This window comes from Gobius niger (assembly GCF_951799975.1).
Source record: "Gobius niger genome assembly, chromosome: 5".
NCBI classification, from domain to species: domain Eukaryota; kingdom Metazoa; phylum Chordata; class Actinopteri; order Gobiiformes; family Gobiidae; genus Gobius; species Gobius niger.
Window position 1 is genome coordinate 27808466 of NC_136856.1, and position 15657 is coordinate 27824122.

General features: G+C 41.7%; 1 protein-coding gene across 1 annotated transcript in view; it reads left to right on the top strand.

Annotated features, from left to right (window-relative positions):
* The window catches only part of rxfp1 (relaxin family peptide receptor 1), a 139420-nt gene that overhangs the window by 105565 nt on the left and 18198 nt on the right, over positions 1–15657 (top strand). The window contains exons 7-11 of the mRNA XM_079557269.1: positions 205–276; positions 1896–1967; positions 2089–2157; positions 2223–2294; positions 5158–5229. Of these exons, the coding sequence (XP_079413395.1) occupies positions 205–276; positions 1896–1967; positions 2089–2157; positions 2223–2294; positions 5158–5229 (357 nt within the window). The remainder of the gene's footprint in view (positions 1–204; positions 277–1895; positions 1968–2088; positions 2158–2222; positions 2295–5157; positions 5230–15657) is intronic.

Genomic DNA, 15657 nt, shown 5'->3' on the forward strand with positions numbered 1-15657 from the left:
TCTCCTCAAAGAAAGAAAGAAATGATCATTAATGCTAACCAGAAATCAGATCAAAATTGGTTGAAAATGTCTAAAAACTTAACTTGATTTTACATTTTAGGTATGGGTCGTTTTTTCAGTTGTGCGATGATATAATTCAATGATATTCTTTTGTGTTTTGTTTCCATTTGAACAATATGTAACTGAATGAAACGTCTTCCTCAGATACCTCAGTCACAACAGGATTTCTGTGCTGATGCCCGGAGTGTTTCGGGATTTGCATAAGCTGGAGTGGCTGTAAGTATTTTGCATTGTTTTAGGTTAATGAAAAGATGAAAAGGTGCAAAGGACCTACAGTACAACCATCAACAACCTGTTGATGGTTCCACGAACACACTTTAAAACTCGGGGAGACCGCTCCTTCAAAGCCGTAGCGCCCCAACTTTGGAATAAACTTCCTCCTGACTTGCGCTCATAGGAGTCAGCAGCTACCTTTAAAAAGCACCTTAAAACCCATCTGTTTGAGAAAGCATTTGAGTCCGGCTGAATGCTGAATGCTGAATTTTGAATTATTGCAATGAATATGCTGTTTTATAATTATGTTTTAACACTGTGAAGCGCTTTGTGACTCTGTCTGTGAAAGGCGCTACACAAATAAAGTTTACTTACTTACTTACTTACTACAGCACATAGAGCACAGTGGGTTCAGGAAGAATTCAAACCCTATTCTTACCCAAATCCATTACCCAAATCTAAACGTTTCTTTCAAAACAAGCAAAAATAAAGAAAAAAAACACAGACAAAAAAAACACAATAAACAAGCAATAAAAAATGTGACAAAGTGTTAAAAAGTGTTGAAAAAACAAAAAGAGAACCACAAAAAAGTGACAAAGAAGCAACAAAAAAGTGCCAGAAAGGGACGAACACCCGACAAAAATGTGACAAAAACGCGGTGACAATGCAACAAAAAAAGGCCCGATCAGTTTTGTAGGTCTTAGCTTTCAAATGAGCCGTTGCTCTGTAAGCTCCAGTCGAGAAGCTTTTATATTTGGATAAAGTCAAACCGGGGGAAATGCGCTCAGTTAAAGGCGGGGGGTAAGAGTTTTTTCCTCCAGTTTTACTCAAATCTAAAAGTTTCTTGAATGGAGAGTTTACAACCACTCGTTCTCCAGAAGCAGCGCGCATGGTTTTGTGTGTGGGGGAGTTTGCAGGGTTGGTGAAAGCAGACTGGGCTTCATTCATTGAAGTTGAACAATCCTATAGGCCTATTGCTTGTTATTTCAATAACGTTCATATTCACAGTTTGGTTTATAATCTATTTAATTCTCTGATACATTTAATATTAGTAATAGTATGTGACGGGCTATTTTTTTCAGCGCATATAATTGACTATCCCCCACGCCTGCTAAAAATACAGTATACCCACTAGAAAATTGAAGACTACACCACTGCAGCCCAGGATTATTGTTATTTAACATATTTTTGACATGGACAAAAATATCCATGTCATGATATCGACAAACCAGATGTTTTAAGTGTAGGCTACAGTACCTTTGCATCATTTATTTGTATTTGTGCTAGACTTAAGTGCAGAGCCTTGTGATAGTCCTACATCGTCCTTTAAAGTCTATGTAGTTTACTATTAGGTTCACATAATTGGACATTTTATGTTGCTGTGGGGGTTGAGCACCTGCCCCTCAAAATGTCTGTGCACGCCACTGAATCAAGGGGTAGGAATTATTGGCAGAAAGTTCTGCAGTGACCGCATTTATCATACACAAAACAAAACAAATTCACAATGTTAAGATATTCTTCCTCAAATCAATATAAAACTCATTATAAATTCAGTCCACACCCCAACCTATTGATTGCATTTTTTACGTTTGGTATAACAAAACATCTCCATTTATTTGCAGCATACTGGAAAATAATAATATCCATCAAATCTCTGCACCGACCTTCACCGGCTTGCACTCCCTGGTTCTACTGTGAGTTCATGCTTCATTTCCTACATACTTGTCTATGTACTACGTCCACGAGTTCACTTCAGTTCATCAGAAAAGACATTTTAATCCTTTCTGAATAAACTTTTGCTCCTCTGCCTGCCAGAGTTATGCTGAACAACTCTCTTGCCCAACTGGATGACATCTGTCGGGAAATGCCGCTCCTCAACTGGCTGTGAGTACGGCAAATTACAATGTGAATTTGAAGTAAGTTTCACATGAGTCTTATCATTCTTGCAGGGATTTAGAAGGAAATCTCATTGAAACTATCGGAAACGTCTCCTTCCAGTCCTGCCACATGCTGACAGTTCTGTGAGTGCTTTCAGCTGATACAATTCATGATATTTTTAAAAAGAGTGTATGCAGGATATGTATGCACCGCTCAAAAGGAAAAGTACTGCTTATTTCAATGAGGATAACATTAAATTATTCAGAAATACAGTCTTGACATTGTTGATGTTGTGAATGCCTATTCAAGCTGGAAACAGGTGATTTTTACTGGAATGCCTAAGGTTTGCAGAGGCACATTTCCAGCAACCATCGCTCCAGTGTTCTCATGATACATTGGGTATTCTAAATGCTAATCGTGTTAAAGGGTAATTGATGATTAGAAAACGCTCGCACAATTGACTCTGCGCTCTTCAAATCATAACACCCAAGAAGTGACTTCCTGTTTTGATCCAGCACACCAAATTGAAAGCATGAAAGCACCATCTTAGTCATTAGTTCAACAGTTCTTTCTGCATAACTATTAATAGACAAAAAAAACAGTCCGTCAAATAAAATGTGTTTATTTGATTGACTGTGGAATTCTTCCGCAGTCAATAATTAATCATATTCTTGTAATGTTGCAAGTACCTGCTGAACTCATCAATGTGACGAGCTGTGTGCTTTTATTTTGGCGTGCTGGATCGAAACAGGAAGTCACTTCTTGGGCGGCGTTGTTGTGATTTGAAGTCATGCACAGGCTCAATCCGAAACCATCAAATTGTAGCCTCTAAGCACTAACACTAGCAACTAACTCCTTAACCTTTCATGGGGTCAACTGTTAGACCTCTATGCAGTTAGTGAACTAGACCTTCAGCAGAATTTGCACAATCCGTCCGTCCTTAAAGAGGGGAAAGGGAAGTGACATCACCAACAGCTGCTTTTCTTCTTCTTTAAAGTTATTGGTGGAGTGCAGGTCAAACAAAAGTGCATGTCGCCCCCTAGTGTACAGTGTCCAACAACAACATAGTGTCCAAACAAAGACATTTAAGGAGAAAAATAAATCCAAATGATCCAAACGTTTCCCTTTAGTGTTATTTTATCTCAACAGCTGTTTCTTAAAGCTACAGCAGCAAATGATCCATGTGGCTTAAGTTTCTACTAAATGAAAACAAAAGCATTTAATCCGTTTACTGAGTTTCCTCTTTAACACTGACATGTGACTGAGCTGTGGGGACGACAACATGGATTTATCACTTTTATAAAGTTTGGCTTGTGCAGAATCTTACTTTTTAATTATTATTATTTTTATTATTAAATGTGCTCCTGTCAATCAACAGTGGTTGCGCATGAATCACTCGAGGGTGGGGGCGAGGGGGGTGGGGGGATTTGGCGCAGTGGCTTGTGGGATGGCACATAGCTCCTAATCACTGGTTAGTTAGCATCAGAGGTCCCTATGCTAAAGTGGCCATGATAGTTAGCATCAAGGCTCCTTTTCCTAACTCCTTCCTAACTGACTTACCAATTCGGAGGCAACTTGCCATGGCGGACGCTGACGCACATCCGGTTTGGCGTAAGAGCTCTTAGCAATCTGCCCGTTTCGGAAGCAGCCACAGAGTCAATTGTGCCGGCACTTCTGAAAACTGTTGCAGATTAGAGAAGCTATAGAACTGGCCTGGGTGATCCCAAACGTTTGAACGGAAGTGCATATATATATATATATTTGCTTCCCAGATATGAAGTCAATTATGTGTAAATAAATGTAACTCTTAGTTTACTGCTCGCAATTGTTTATTGCAAATCATGTCAAAAACTCAGCCTGCCGCCATACAGATACAGACGGCATGGCTGGGAACGCCTAACAGTGGGCATATTTGAAGCTGCTAGTGGGGGGTAAATAAAGGGGCAAGAGAACAACTCTTTCACCTACAATATTACTCCACCACTATTTTTTTTTACAATTGCTGGATTATGGATGTATTTTGTACCAAATAAAGATACAGAGACATAGAGTGGAGCAAAGTGGTTCAAAGGGAACACAAATGCTTAAATAGCTGAAAATACTAACGATAATGCTAAGGTTAGCTCCATGCTACATGCAAACGACTAGCATCAACTGGTTGATTCTCTCAGGTCAGAATGAGATAAAACGTTCACAGGGATCCGATTTTGACTCAACATTATTTGTGTGCGTTAAATGTGCCTATAGTCCGCTAGAAAACGTCAAAAAGAAAAATGAAAACGTGAGATGCCAATTGCAAGCTTCCTTCCCTCAGTAGCCACCAGTATCCATAGAAATCTCTGTACGTACGTTAGGATTGAACAGCGCTTCTCCTTTTTATTATCTATGCCTGTATCTATAGCATTTGAGATGGACTGTTTTGAAGTCACTGTTTCCCACCATGTTTCTTGCACAAAGTGACATTCTCTATGAATTAATATTTGACAACTAACATTAAAAAAAGCTTTAAAAGAGCCGTGGAACAACTCTGTTTGCTGCAGAGTCGCAACATCTAACAATACATTTAAGTATTTTAGGTTTTAAATCTTCATTCGTTTATCATGGAATATGGAATAGGTGTTGTATAACTGTGGTGCCGCATCATCCCTGTGTCTGATTATGAGGAAAAGGTTGTGTTTTGGTTAAGGATCTAAGCACGGTTTGTACAAAGACTTGAATCACAATTTTTTTTTCGCTTGTAAATGATTAGCAACTGATGGGGAATGCTTTGTAAGTGTTTTAGAAAATTGACTAAGGATTTACCAATGCTTTACAAGTGCTTCACTAATGCGTAGCGTGTAGTTATTATAAAGCGTTGATGTTATTCTTAAACCAACCACAATCACATACCCTGCCTTTAATCCCTCTCAGTTGGCCGATTATTTCCCCAGTAGCATACAGTTGATGAAATGAGACGTGAAAGGAGTCAAAATAATTACCTTGTCGAATAAGTGTGCGTCTCCGCAGGGTGCTGCAGCGAAATCGGATCAGCCACATCAACGACCAGGCCTTCACTGTGCTGCAGAAGCTCGGCGAACTGTAAGTAAAACCGTCCCCATAGTTGTTGTTTTGCAAGGGAATTTCACAAGTAATATATGCAAATAATTTGTAAAGTTCACCTTCTGAGCTGCACTGATCATTTTGTGTGCAAGCTAACTCAATTATGCTCTTCCAGCTCCCAGGCTAAATCTATTTTTACTCCTCTAATTTATATGGTGTCAGTCTCAATGTTGCCAAAAGAGCATGTCTCAACTGAAACTGAGTTGTTCGTTTTTTATTTCCCCTCTATAGTCATCCAACATTCGAAAGCACATACAGGGACAAACTATAATTAAGCTTATGCTATATATTTTAGACATACATTTTTGAGAAAACATAATTAACCCGAATGACTGTCCACACCAGAAAAAACACGAGGCAAAGTGACTTGAGATTAGTATTTGATTTGTTTGGAGCTGACAGCAGGATTAATCTACTTTCACTTTAAGAAAACCAAAGCAAAACAAAATGAAACAGGCTTTACAGACTTTATTAAACTTACATGGATGGCAAAGTAAAAGTTGAGGTCCGACTGGTATATCACTGATCGTCATGCCTCACTCCTCCCAATTTACATTCATTACTCAAGTCGAGAGAGACTTCATGATGCCAGGTCAGTCTCCTCCTACAGAGCATGTTCTAAAAAAGTCCACCCCCGCAGGGTGGGCAGAGCAACGGCAAGCCTCCAGGGCCTGTTAGTCAATGCCAAAAGTTGAAAAAACAGGGACAGTGCACAAATCTACATTGACGAAAAAGGAAAGATGCATTGTACCATAGCAAAATTGCTAATTTCCACCTTGTAGTCCCTGAGCAGGTTGATGCTACTGTCCAAAACTGATTCTAACTGCAGATGAGTACCGTATTTTCCGGACTATAAGTCGCTCCGGAGCCAAAATATGCCTAATGAAGAAAAAAAAAACAGTCTGAATAGGCATACGGTATGCTAACGTAACACATTGATGGTTAGCAACATGAAGCATAAACAACGAACTAGGCGCGGAGTCGTAACTGCGCCATTGACAAGCCTCTTCCAACAGCATTTTAATTAATAAAAAGAAGAAAAAAGTCACATATTAGTCGCATCGGAGTATAAGACCTTGACCCCTTGCCAAACTATGAAAAAAAGTGCGACTTATTGTCCGGAAAATATGTGTTTTAACATCATCATTGACATCATTTAATTGAAATATGTTTGAAACATCATCAGTATTGTTCAAAATCTGACAGTAACATTTTCCACAAATCCTTATATGACTCTATTTTTTAGAAACAATTAAAGGCTTTTAAGTTGTTTTTGACACGTGCAAAGTCCCCATAGGATTGCTTATTACAATGAACCTTTCGGAGTCGCCACTGGGGGGTGGTGTCGGAGCAATGTCAGTACCCTACCATGAAAACCAACAAGAAGTGCTGTCCTCACCCATCAGGTCATGAAGTTTGCAGCCAGATCCATCAGGTTTTTACGAGTGACGTCATTCTTACATATTTTGTTGAGTGTGTTGCTCCGAGCAACATAAAGTGGTTCATTGCTTCATGAGGACACTTAAGCCTCATTTATGCTCCCATTACGTACGTAAAGAGACAAGCGTAGTTACTGTTTTTATGCTTTCACATGTTTATAGTGTCCAGCATGCGTTATCAGAGGGAGCTGGAAAATGTACCCAAACGGGAGATGAAGAGCTGGGACCAAAACAATATGGCGCCACACAATGTTTTCTTTACTCCACACTGCCTGAAGATTAGTCAAGAAAATGAGGTTGCTCAGGGGTTATTTGTTTGCAAATGGTTTAAATCACTTTTTAGAAATATAGTCGTTTGTTCTGCTTCATCCTGTTGTGTCCACAGCGGTTAGCTCATGTGCTGCTCCGTTGCTATGACTCAGTCTGGATAACACAAATGGGGTGTTTCCACTGGAAGGCCCTACCCAGCCCAGTGCCTGGTCATCCCGGTTGGGCGAGCTTTTCCACTGCCGAAGCCAGGGCCAAACCGGTCTGACCAGGCACAAGTTTTGGGACTGGCCTTGAGCTGTGGCCAAAGTGCTGAACCGAGACTAACGGGACGTGAACAGACGCTGACTCTGGCAAACGAGAGAGAGGACAGCCCTCACTATTAACACGAAGGTCTTACGGATTTGATAATTCAGAACATCACACTGCTGTTGAAAAAGGTTATTTTGCCGATGATGGCATTGAGCCGCTGTTTTAGCTGGTGCTAGCATAACATTATCATGCAGATTACCTTCACAGTTCGTCTGAATGATTCCACAACCTCACCACAAGGCAGCATTTGTCCACATTGTTCATCATTGCGGCTCACTAAATGTTCCAGACCGCTCTGTTGTTGTTTCAGCACAGCGTGCGCATCTGTGGGAGCACGGGCCTTGTGTCTAGTGCAGGGGTGTCAAACTTATTATGGGTTGCGGGCCGAAATTCAGCTCCCACGGCGGGTCGATGGCCGCATATAATAGAGAACATTTTTCCAATAAATGGATAATAATAAGCTGTGATTTGGTCAAAGCCCCAACTTGACTGTAGCTTCATTAACAACAACGGCCTACACTTGTATTGCACTTTACAAGCCTGTGTCACAAGTTCCTCAAAGTACTACATAGTAGTCATTATTCATTCACTCCACACTCGGTGGTGGTAAGCTGTTATTGAGGCCACAGCTGCCCCAGGGCAGACTGTCCATTTCTGGCTATATAATGTGTTGTTCATATTCTGAGCTCTTATTTTGTCAGTGCCCTCTGCTGGACACGTGTGGAACTCTTTCATTTTTTTAAATGTAATGTCCCTTAGTGGCCAGAATGAGCATTCTGGTTATTCTTTCAAAATTCATAACTCCACACAAGAATGGTCTAGAGACTTAATTTTTTTACATACAAATTTATGCTATACAGGGCAGGGGCTGGATTAAATCATCTCGCGGGCCTGATCAGGCCGCATGTTTGACACCCCAGGTCTAGTGGAAACCCCCTCGTGTACTGGGAAGAGTAGATACATGACAAGGTGAGTATGGACCGAGGCGTGAGAGACACAAGAGTGTTATGTAAAACACGAAAGTGTCTGACGGAGCGCACAGACAGAATCACGCAGGAGATACAGAGAAAGATTTATGTGTATCTGAATGAGTTTCAAACGGAGAGCATAAATGAGCCTTAATTTAACATCACTAGTTTTTACCAACATCAAGCAAAAATTTGATTGTTTTATTCAGAGAAAAAATGAATAAATCCTCACATTTTGCACCACTTTCCCAAGACACATCTTGTGTCTATCAATGGCTATTGGATTACCATGTCAAATAGGAGGGTAAAATTCCAAACACTGTTTGCTTCAAGCGTCATTCAGAAAATCCACAGCTTTGAACTTTGATTAAGTCATGCCATTAGAAGAACTTCAAACATGGCCGGGGGCAGCCACTGACACACTTTTTACAGCACATGCAACAGAGCTTTATCTAGCAATGTGTGTCCTGCGGTTGATGTCATTCATTTCAGTTCAAGTCAGGGGGTATTGTAAACAGATTGTTTATTCGTCAGCTGTTTTTGCGAATGCTCTGCTTCCCAAAGGTCCTCTCCTAGTTTAAGTTTGTTGTTGTTGACTTATTGACCTACTTTGTAAAATAAACAAAAAACAAAACTCAAACAGCAACTGAACTTAAGCACCAGAGCTAACATCCTCTCTCTTTCACCGACGTGGAAAGTTTGACTGTGAAGGAAATTACCAAGTTTTGAGGTGTCCATTGTTTGGAGCGGTTGGTGACAGATATGCCCTGAATGTGAAAATGAGTTCCTCTCAGTCTGAAATGAAAAAGCAAAAACAAAGCCCTGTTGGTGGGCTGACCTTCCACAGTCATTTTCTTTTAATATATCTATCAATATATGATGAATGCCTAAATTAAACCAAACACCACTCCAGGCATGGTTTTGTTGAGTGAACAGCGATACAACGCTCAATTATATAAATCAGTCAGGCACACAGCAAGCATATTGCAAACGTAGAACATTAAAGCAGCAATTTAAAATGACATTTCTTCATTATAATTCTCTCAACCTAGTTTGAAACTTTCTTATAAACCCTGGGGACCCACTTTCTTTCTTTCTTTCTTTCTTTCTTTCTTTCTTTCTTTCTTTCTTTCTTTCTTTCTTTCTTTCTTTCTTTCTTTCTTTCTTTCTCCAATCAGCCTCATCATGTCAGGATATTTTTATGGCATTTCAGGCAAAAGAGAATGAACTTGTAGTGGGCTAACTCCAATTTAAAGTAATCGTATACAAAATACAGCAGACATATCCTCGGGCCTGTTTACATGGACCAAAGGAAACCCTTGAGGGAAATAGCGTGCATATTGACATTTTTGAGCAGCATATGGGCTTTTTCTGAAACACAAAGTCGTCAAGTTTGCGCTTGAGCAGTCGTCAACCTCACTTTGGAAAAACACGTCACGTTTTTTCCCTCTGCAATCAATATACCAGTGTAAAGTGCCTTGTTCTACCACATGTCCACTTGTTTTTATGAATGCCTTAATTAGTACTCAATGTTCCCCAATGCGATCCATTAGCGAGGTAAGACAGGCGGAACTTACCCACAGAGGGGCACTTTGAGCTGCCTCTCTCCTGCCACTGCTTTTGATGTCACTGTGGCTCCCTTCAAGAAATACTGTTTTGTTTTTTGAACACTTGAGAGCTCTGTTTGATCTTCGCTCGCTTTCATAGCAGCCAAAGCAACATAAGCTCTAACAACTGCTCTTTTGGATAAACTATTGATGTCGATGTTTTCTGTCTGTAAGAGAGCGAGTTTTCAAAATTGGTTTCATTCGATATACCAGCGGGTTGCAACAAATATAGTTAGTTCCCTGCAGTGGCTTGAATGGTTCACTGACTCAGTGTAGTTTGATCCCTGTCTCCAGTACTTCTGTGTCGTTGTGTCCTCTGAAAAGACACTTGACACACCATGCATGTACGGATATGATCAGTCACTTCTGAAATACATGTTATAGGTTCAGTGTTGAGTTGGGTTGCGTGTGCACAAATATGGGAGAGAGACCGGAAGCTGGGACAACAACTGACCGGTGCAGGACACCACGCTCTGTAGCGGAAAGAGGGTCAGGGTGTGGAGCGCCGTTTCGGAGGACCAGCACTGGGGGCATCCAGACAGGTTTCCTCCGAGTTTCTTCCGGGTTTCCTCAGAGTTTCCTCTGGGTGCTGCGATGTCCCCTGTCTCTGGTGGCGTGCTGGTCGGGTTGGCCCACCGTAGTGGTGCGCTCGGTCACAGCAGCTATAATATAATATATAATATTATAATATAAATATAAATATATAATATAATAAAGAACTTACTTACTTACTCTTTACTTACAATAATTACTGTATGTTTTTTGTGCCTCCTCAGAGAGTATACGCTGCTGTGGACGTTAGCGCTAACTGCGTTAACGTTAGCGAGTGCGTTGGCATTAGTCTATATATTATGAAAGAAAGGTTAAGTTATGGCTGCACTACAGAGAGTAGAGCCATACTTAAATGAGTGGCCAGGTGACCGAGTGATACTGACACAGTCACAGTGACTCATCTGCTAACCAACCAACCGGCCGACTGTAGCTTCTCTTCTCCGCTTTGTGGGAGAGTCCCTCCCTCCTCAAAATTGACCTGCCTCAACATTTAACTACCACGTACTTCAGAGGTGAGGAATTAAACTGTGATAATCAAGGATTTGAGACGATTCCTAAGATAAGATAAGATAAGATGGTACTTTGATCTCACAGATGGAGAAATTGTATTCGATGAGAGAGCATCCGGCAGCAGCACCCATTCAGTGCGCACCACTCTTTTTTTTCTTTGGTGAAAGATCGTTGTGTCGCGGCCGCCATCTTCACTGTTTTGGTCACAGGAGGAGCACTGGTTGATGGGAAATCCGTAGACGATAACCACGGCGGTGGAGCTCTTGCGCTTGGCCATGATGTTCTTGGCCACACAGGTGTAGTTGGCCGTGTCGGACAGACGCGCCTGCTTGATGATCAGGTTGTGGTCCACGGTGATGTAGAAGTTCCTGTCCTCGGCCGGGTCGATGATCTCGTTGTCCTTCAGCCACTCCACCCGCATGACCTTGGAGGATGGAGAAACTGTAGCTGCCCTCTGTCTCCTCTGATCATCTGAAACGGTGCACCGCCTCCTGGGCTTGTCCCCGTCTCAGAGCGTGGTGTCTAACTGTCACATATCAGTCATGTTTCCGCTAGTACAACCATGATACAGCGGAGTGTCTTGAAAGGTTTGATGAGCTGAAGATGCAGATTGGCAGCCTTTCTTCTTTTTTACTGCTCCAGGATCGAATTTTTACAAAGGCTGTATCCAATTCAAAAATAAAAAGGTGTTTTTGCATCGTAAGTGTGTAGCCATATTTCTCAAACTCATCTTGGGGGCCAGAAGATTCGGCCCCCACTTAAGACGCTACCCCTATAGCAGTTTTCGTACAGGCCACCCTTTTGACGTGCTCTCAGACAGGAGTGCATCGAAAAGGAGAGCTGTTTTGCGGCAAGCACTTTGCAGTCACACTGAGAAAGCTTTGGTGACATTAGACTCACTCGCTTTCATAAATATGCAGACCTAGATAAACCTCAACAGAAAAAACTTGCTCTTGAACCTGCTGCAAAAACATTTTATATTTCGATCACATTCGTCCATAGCTGACATTACTATTCCGCGGAATGTCATTTCAATCTTTGGAATTCGGTGGTATTTTTCTTCTGTCCAACTGAAGGACTGCAGCGTTGCCATGACCTGTGCAGAGACAGCTATTCTTTCTGTTATTACTCACCCGCAGATCAGCCCAGAATGTCAGCGATATAAAGTCACTGTGCAGTAGAACTAGTTTGAGAAAAGTTGTAGAAAGGTTTTGGCCCCCGTTTTATATTCAATGCCAAAACAGCAATCTCCTCAAAACTCTGTAGCAATTTATTTGGCAAAGGTTCACAACCCACTGGCAGGAAGGAGTGCATTTAACTATTGCTGCCTCATTAAAGTAAATAAAGTAATCTTTTTACTGAAAAGCTGACGTCCGACGTTCAGCCTGCATCACTTCAGCTTTGACTCAGCCTAAAATCTTACATGGAAGAGTGACAATTTATGGGTGGTAATCTTGGGGGATTTATATTCAGCTCAGACACTTGTGAATGCAGACAATCAGCAGCAGACAATGAAGAGGCTGATGAGCACATGCAGGTAATATATGTTTACCACCCACTTGTCGAAGCCTGAGCAGCAGCGGACAAAGAGACGCTGTTCTTTGGTTACAGCTAATGGAGAATAGAGACTAAACAAACACAATGCAGCGCCACTGGAGTAATGGTGCAGTAGGGCAAGCTAATGACTCTTTCTTTCAGTGGTGTTGCCTTTGTTTTAGCAGCTCTTTTGAAACAGTTTGAAATGGCTCTGTTTTTTTTAGAGCTGAAACAAGACACAGCATCGGAGCAAGGCAAGAAGCTATGTGAAAGATTCTGCCATGACTACGCCCACTAAATTGCACCTTAACCTGTTATCTGCCATCTTTGGAATTAAGATGGTTTAGGGCAGTGTTTTTCAACCTTTTTTGAGCCAAGGCACATTTTTTTCATTGAAAATATCACGAGGCACACCACCAGCAGAAAATGTAGCTCTGTAGGCTATATTCAGTCATCAAAGTGTCTTGAATAGGAACACCGTATAGTCTCGCTAGCAACAATGCCTCAATGCATCACTGATTCTCTTGTCTCAGAGAAATTTACTACCTGATATGGAAGAGTATTATATGGTTACTCTGCTGATCACTAGACAGCACAGACACTCGAAAACAGTACAGTATTATTTGTGGATAATAATGCATTTGTTTTCAAAAAACCATCTAGGTGAAAGTGGATAATTTCCCAAGGCACACAGACAATATCTCACGGCACACTAGTGCACGGCACAGTGGTTGAAAAGCACTGTTTTAGGGTTAGCTGTCATGCATATCCAGATCTCAAACTCTTACAGCCTACATGCCAGTGTGATACCTCATTTGAAAGCCAAGACCTTCTAGTTTCATGAACTATTCGTGAGATCCGTGTAAGTGAAACACAGTGTGATTTGGACATCTTTGCAAAGGCACAGTTGTGTGAACTTCATAACATATAGGCTTCTGTGTAGCTGCGAACTATCTCCACGGCATCAGGGACAGACAATGAAGCAGGAGTGACCAAAATGCAGCCAAATGGGCCCTTAGACCAATTTTTGGTGACCCTCAAGCTTTGTGAACTGGCTAAGATTGTCACAGGTGGTACTTTTTACTGCAAATGTAACAATTCTTCACACATTTTTAAGTAAGTAAAAGCACAGTAAAGCACTCTTCAGTCTTCATTCAAAGCATTGTCCAAAAGCACGTCTACTTCTCCATGAAGCAGAACATGGTGTGTGGGCGGTGGTGTGCGGGCGCTCTCTCGACAGTGGTAGAGTTCCACTAAACATCAGCTGATTTGGTGCAGACTGGGCTTTATTCATTGAGCAGCAATAAGTTTTGTTTCATTTTCCTCTTGGATGACCTTGAATGAAAGCTGGCAATGCCTAAGCCAGTCAAAATCTGCAAGCACTGTTGACAGGTGATTGGCAAAGGGATTCTACATCCACAACCTTGTCGCATTGCTGATAGTAGGAATGCCACAAGGTTGCCATGTATTTGCTCCCCGTAAGGCCAATAGATTATCTGGAAAGCACCCTCAGTCTACCACAATTCAGACGATCATCACGAAGCCGCGCTAATGTATGTGCCCGCTTTACTCATCCCCCCCCCGCCGCAACAGCAGAACCGTCAGCCGCCTCAACCTCTCCATCTCCCCTTCACCACCACCACCAGTGCCCATGCTTCCTTGGTTTACGCCAAATCAATGCACTATTCATTGTACCTCACTCATTTGTCTCTTCAGACTGAAATGCGATATCAGTTGCCTGGGCTTATTTGATGGCGTCACATCTGGACAAGCTCTCCTTCATTATACGTTCACGCCTCTCATCACGACATTGCCCTTTACTCGTCACACCATGTAATTCCAGTGGAGCAAGACAGACTTAATGAACAGTTATAGATGACAGCAGGTGGACATTAGCTTCACACAATTGGCCTTTGAACTGTGAATGATACTACAGTAATTATTTTTGCTCAGTCTAAGCATTTTTCCTTCATTGATAGAACTGAAAATAACATGGCTGTTCATTGCACAGTAATATGGGCTCATAATAGAGGTGAAATGAAGGTATTGAATAATGTATGAAAATGTAATGAAATACATTAGGTCTCTGGGGTTGAGTCAACTATCTCTTTCATACAGTAAAATGCAGCCCATTGATGTGTCATAAAGAACAAAAGAAGAAAAAACACAGATGACAATGCTGAAATTGTTTCACAACAAACTGCTCGTGTTCAGCTACAGGGTCATAGTAATTAAGGTAACACTTTATTTTACACTACCCTTGATACACTGTACCTGTCAAAAACATAATGTGATAAAACATAAGACCCTAACTCTAACCTTAACCCCTAACCATAAGGGTCTTATTACATTATGTACCTCCAAAGAACTAATATACATTATTCTATTGTCTATGTACTACATATGTACAAGTTATTACAGATTGTTACAAAGCAGATTACACTATAAATGGTAAATGGACTCAAGTTATATAACGCTTTTCTACCTTTATCAGGCCCAAAGCGCTTTACAGTAAGGAACCAGTCACCCATTCACTCTCATTCATGCACCAATGTACACAGACACTGGAGGCAAGTAGGGTGAAGTGTCTTGCCCAAGGACACAACAACAGTGTGCATTTGCGGGAGCTGGGTTTCGAACCCATGACCTTCCGGTCACTTGACGACCCGCTCTACCAACTGCACCACCATCGCCCCATTGTACAATATGTTATTATTATGGGGCTGTCACACCTTGACGATCTAGCCAGCATATGCCAAACGCTTCATACGCTGAACTTTCTATGTATTTTTTCAGATTTGGGCGTATACATAGAGTATTCATATCGAGCACGAACACACAGCTGCGTAATGCGACAAGCCAGTGTCCTGAGTGGGGCAGTAAGCGAGGATCAAGCTAAGGCCATGGGGAAAGTAGACGTGATGCACGGGTCGCGGGTTCCACCACGGTCCATGCGGGCTGCCCGTGGTTCAGGACGGGTCATGAAATTATCCTTTGATCTCCTTTGCCGCCGTACGCGCATTCATTGAATTCAGCCACAACTTATTCCATCATCTTTAGAGCAGGATTTTGACGTAGATGTGCGTCGGACAGCTTGTGATCCAGAGAGCACTTTTATGGAGCTCGATGTCTCCTATTGTCCACCCTCTGTGCGTTTGTGAGTGTGTTATCTCTGCTGTCTGTCCCTCTCATGATCCCAGCGAACAGGAGAGAGAG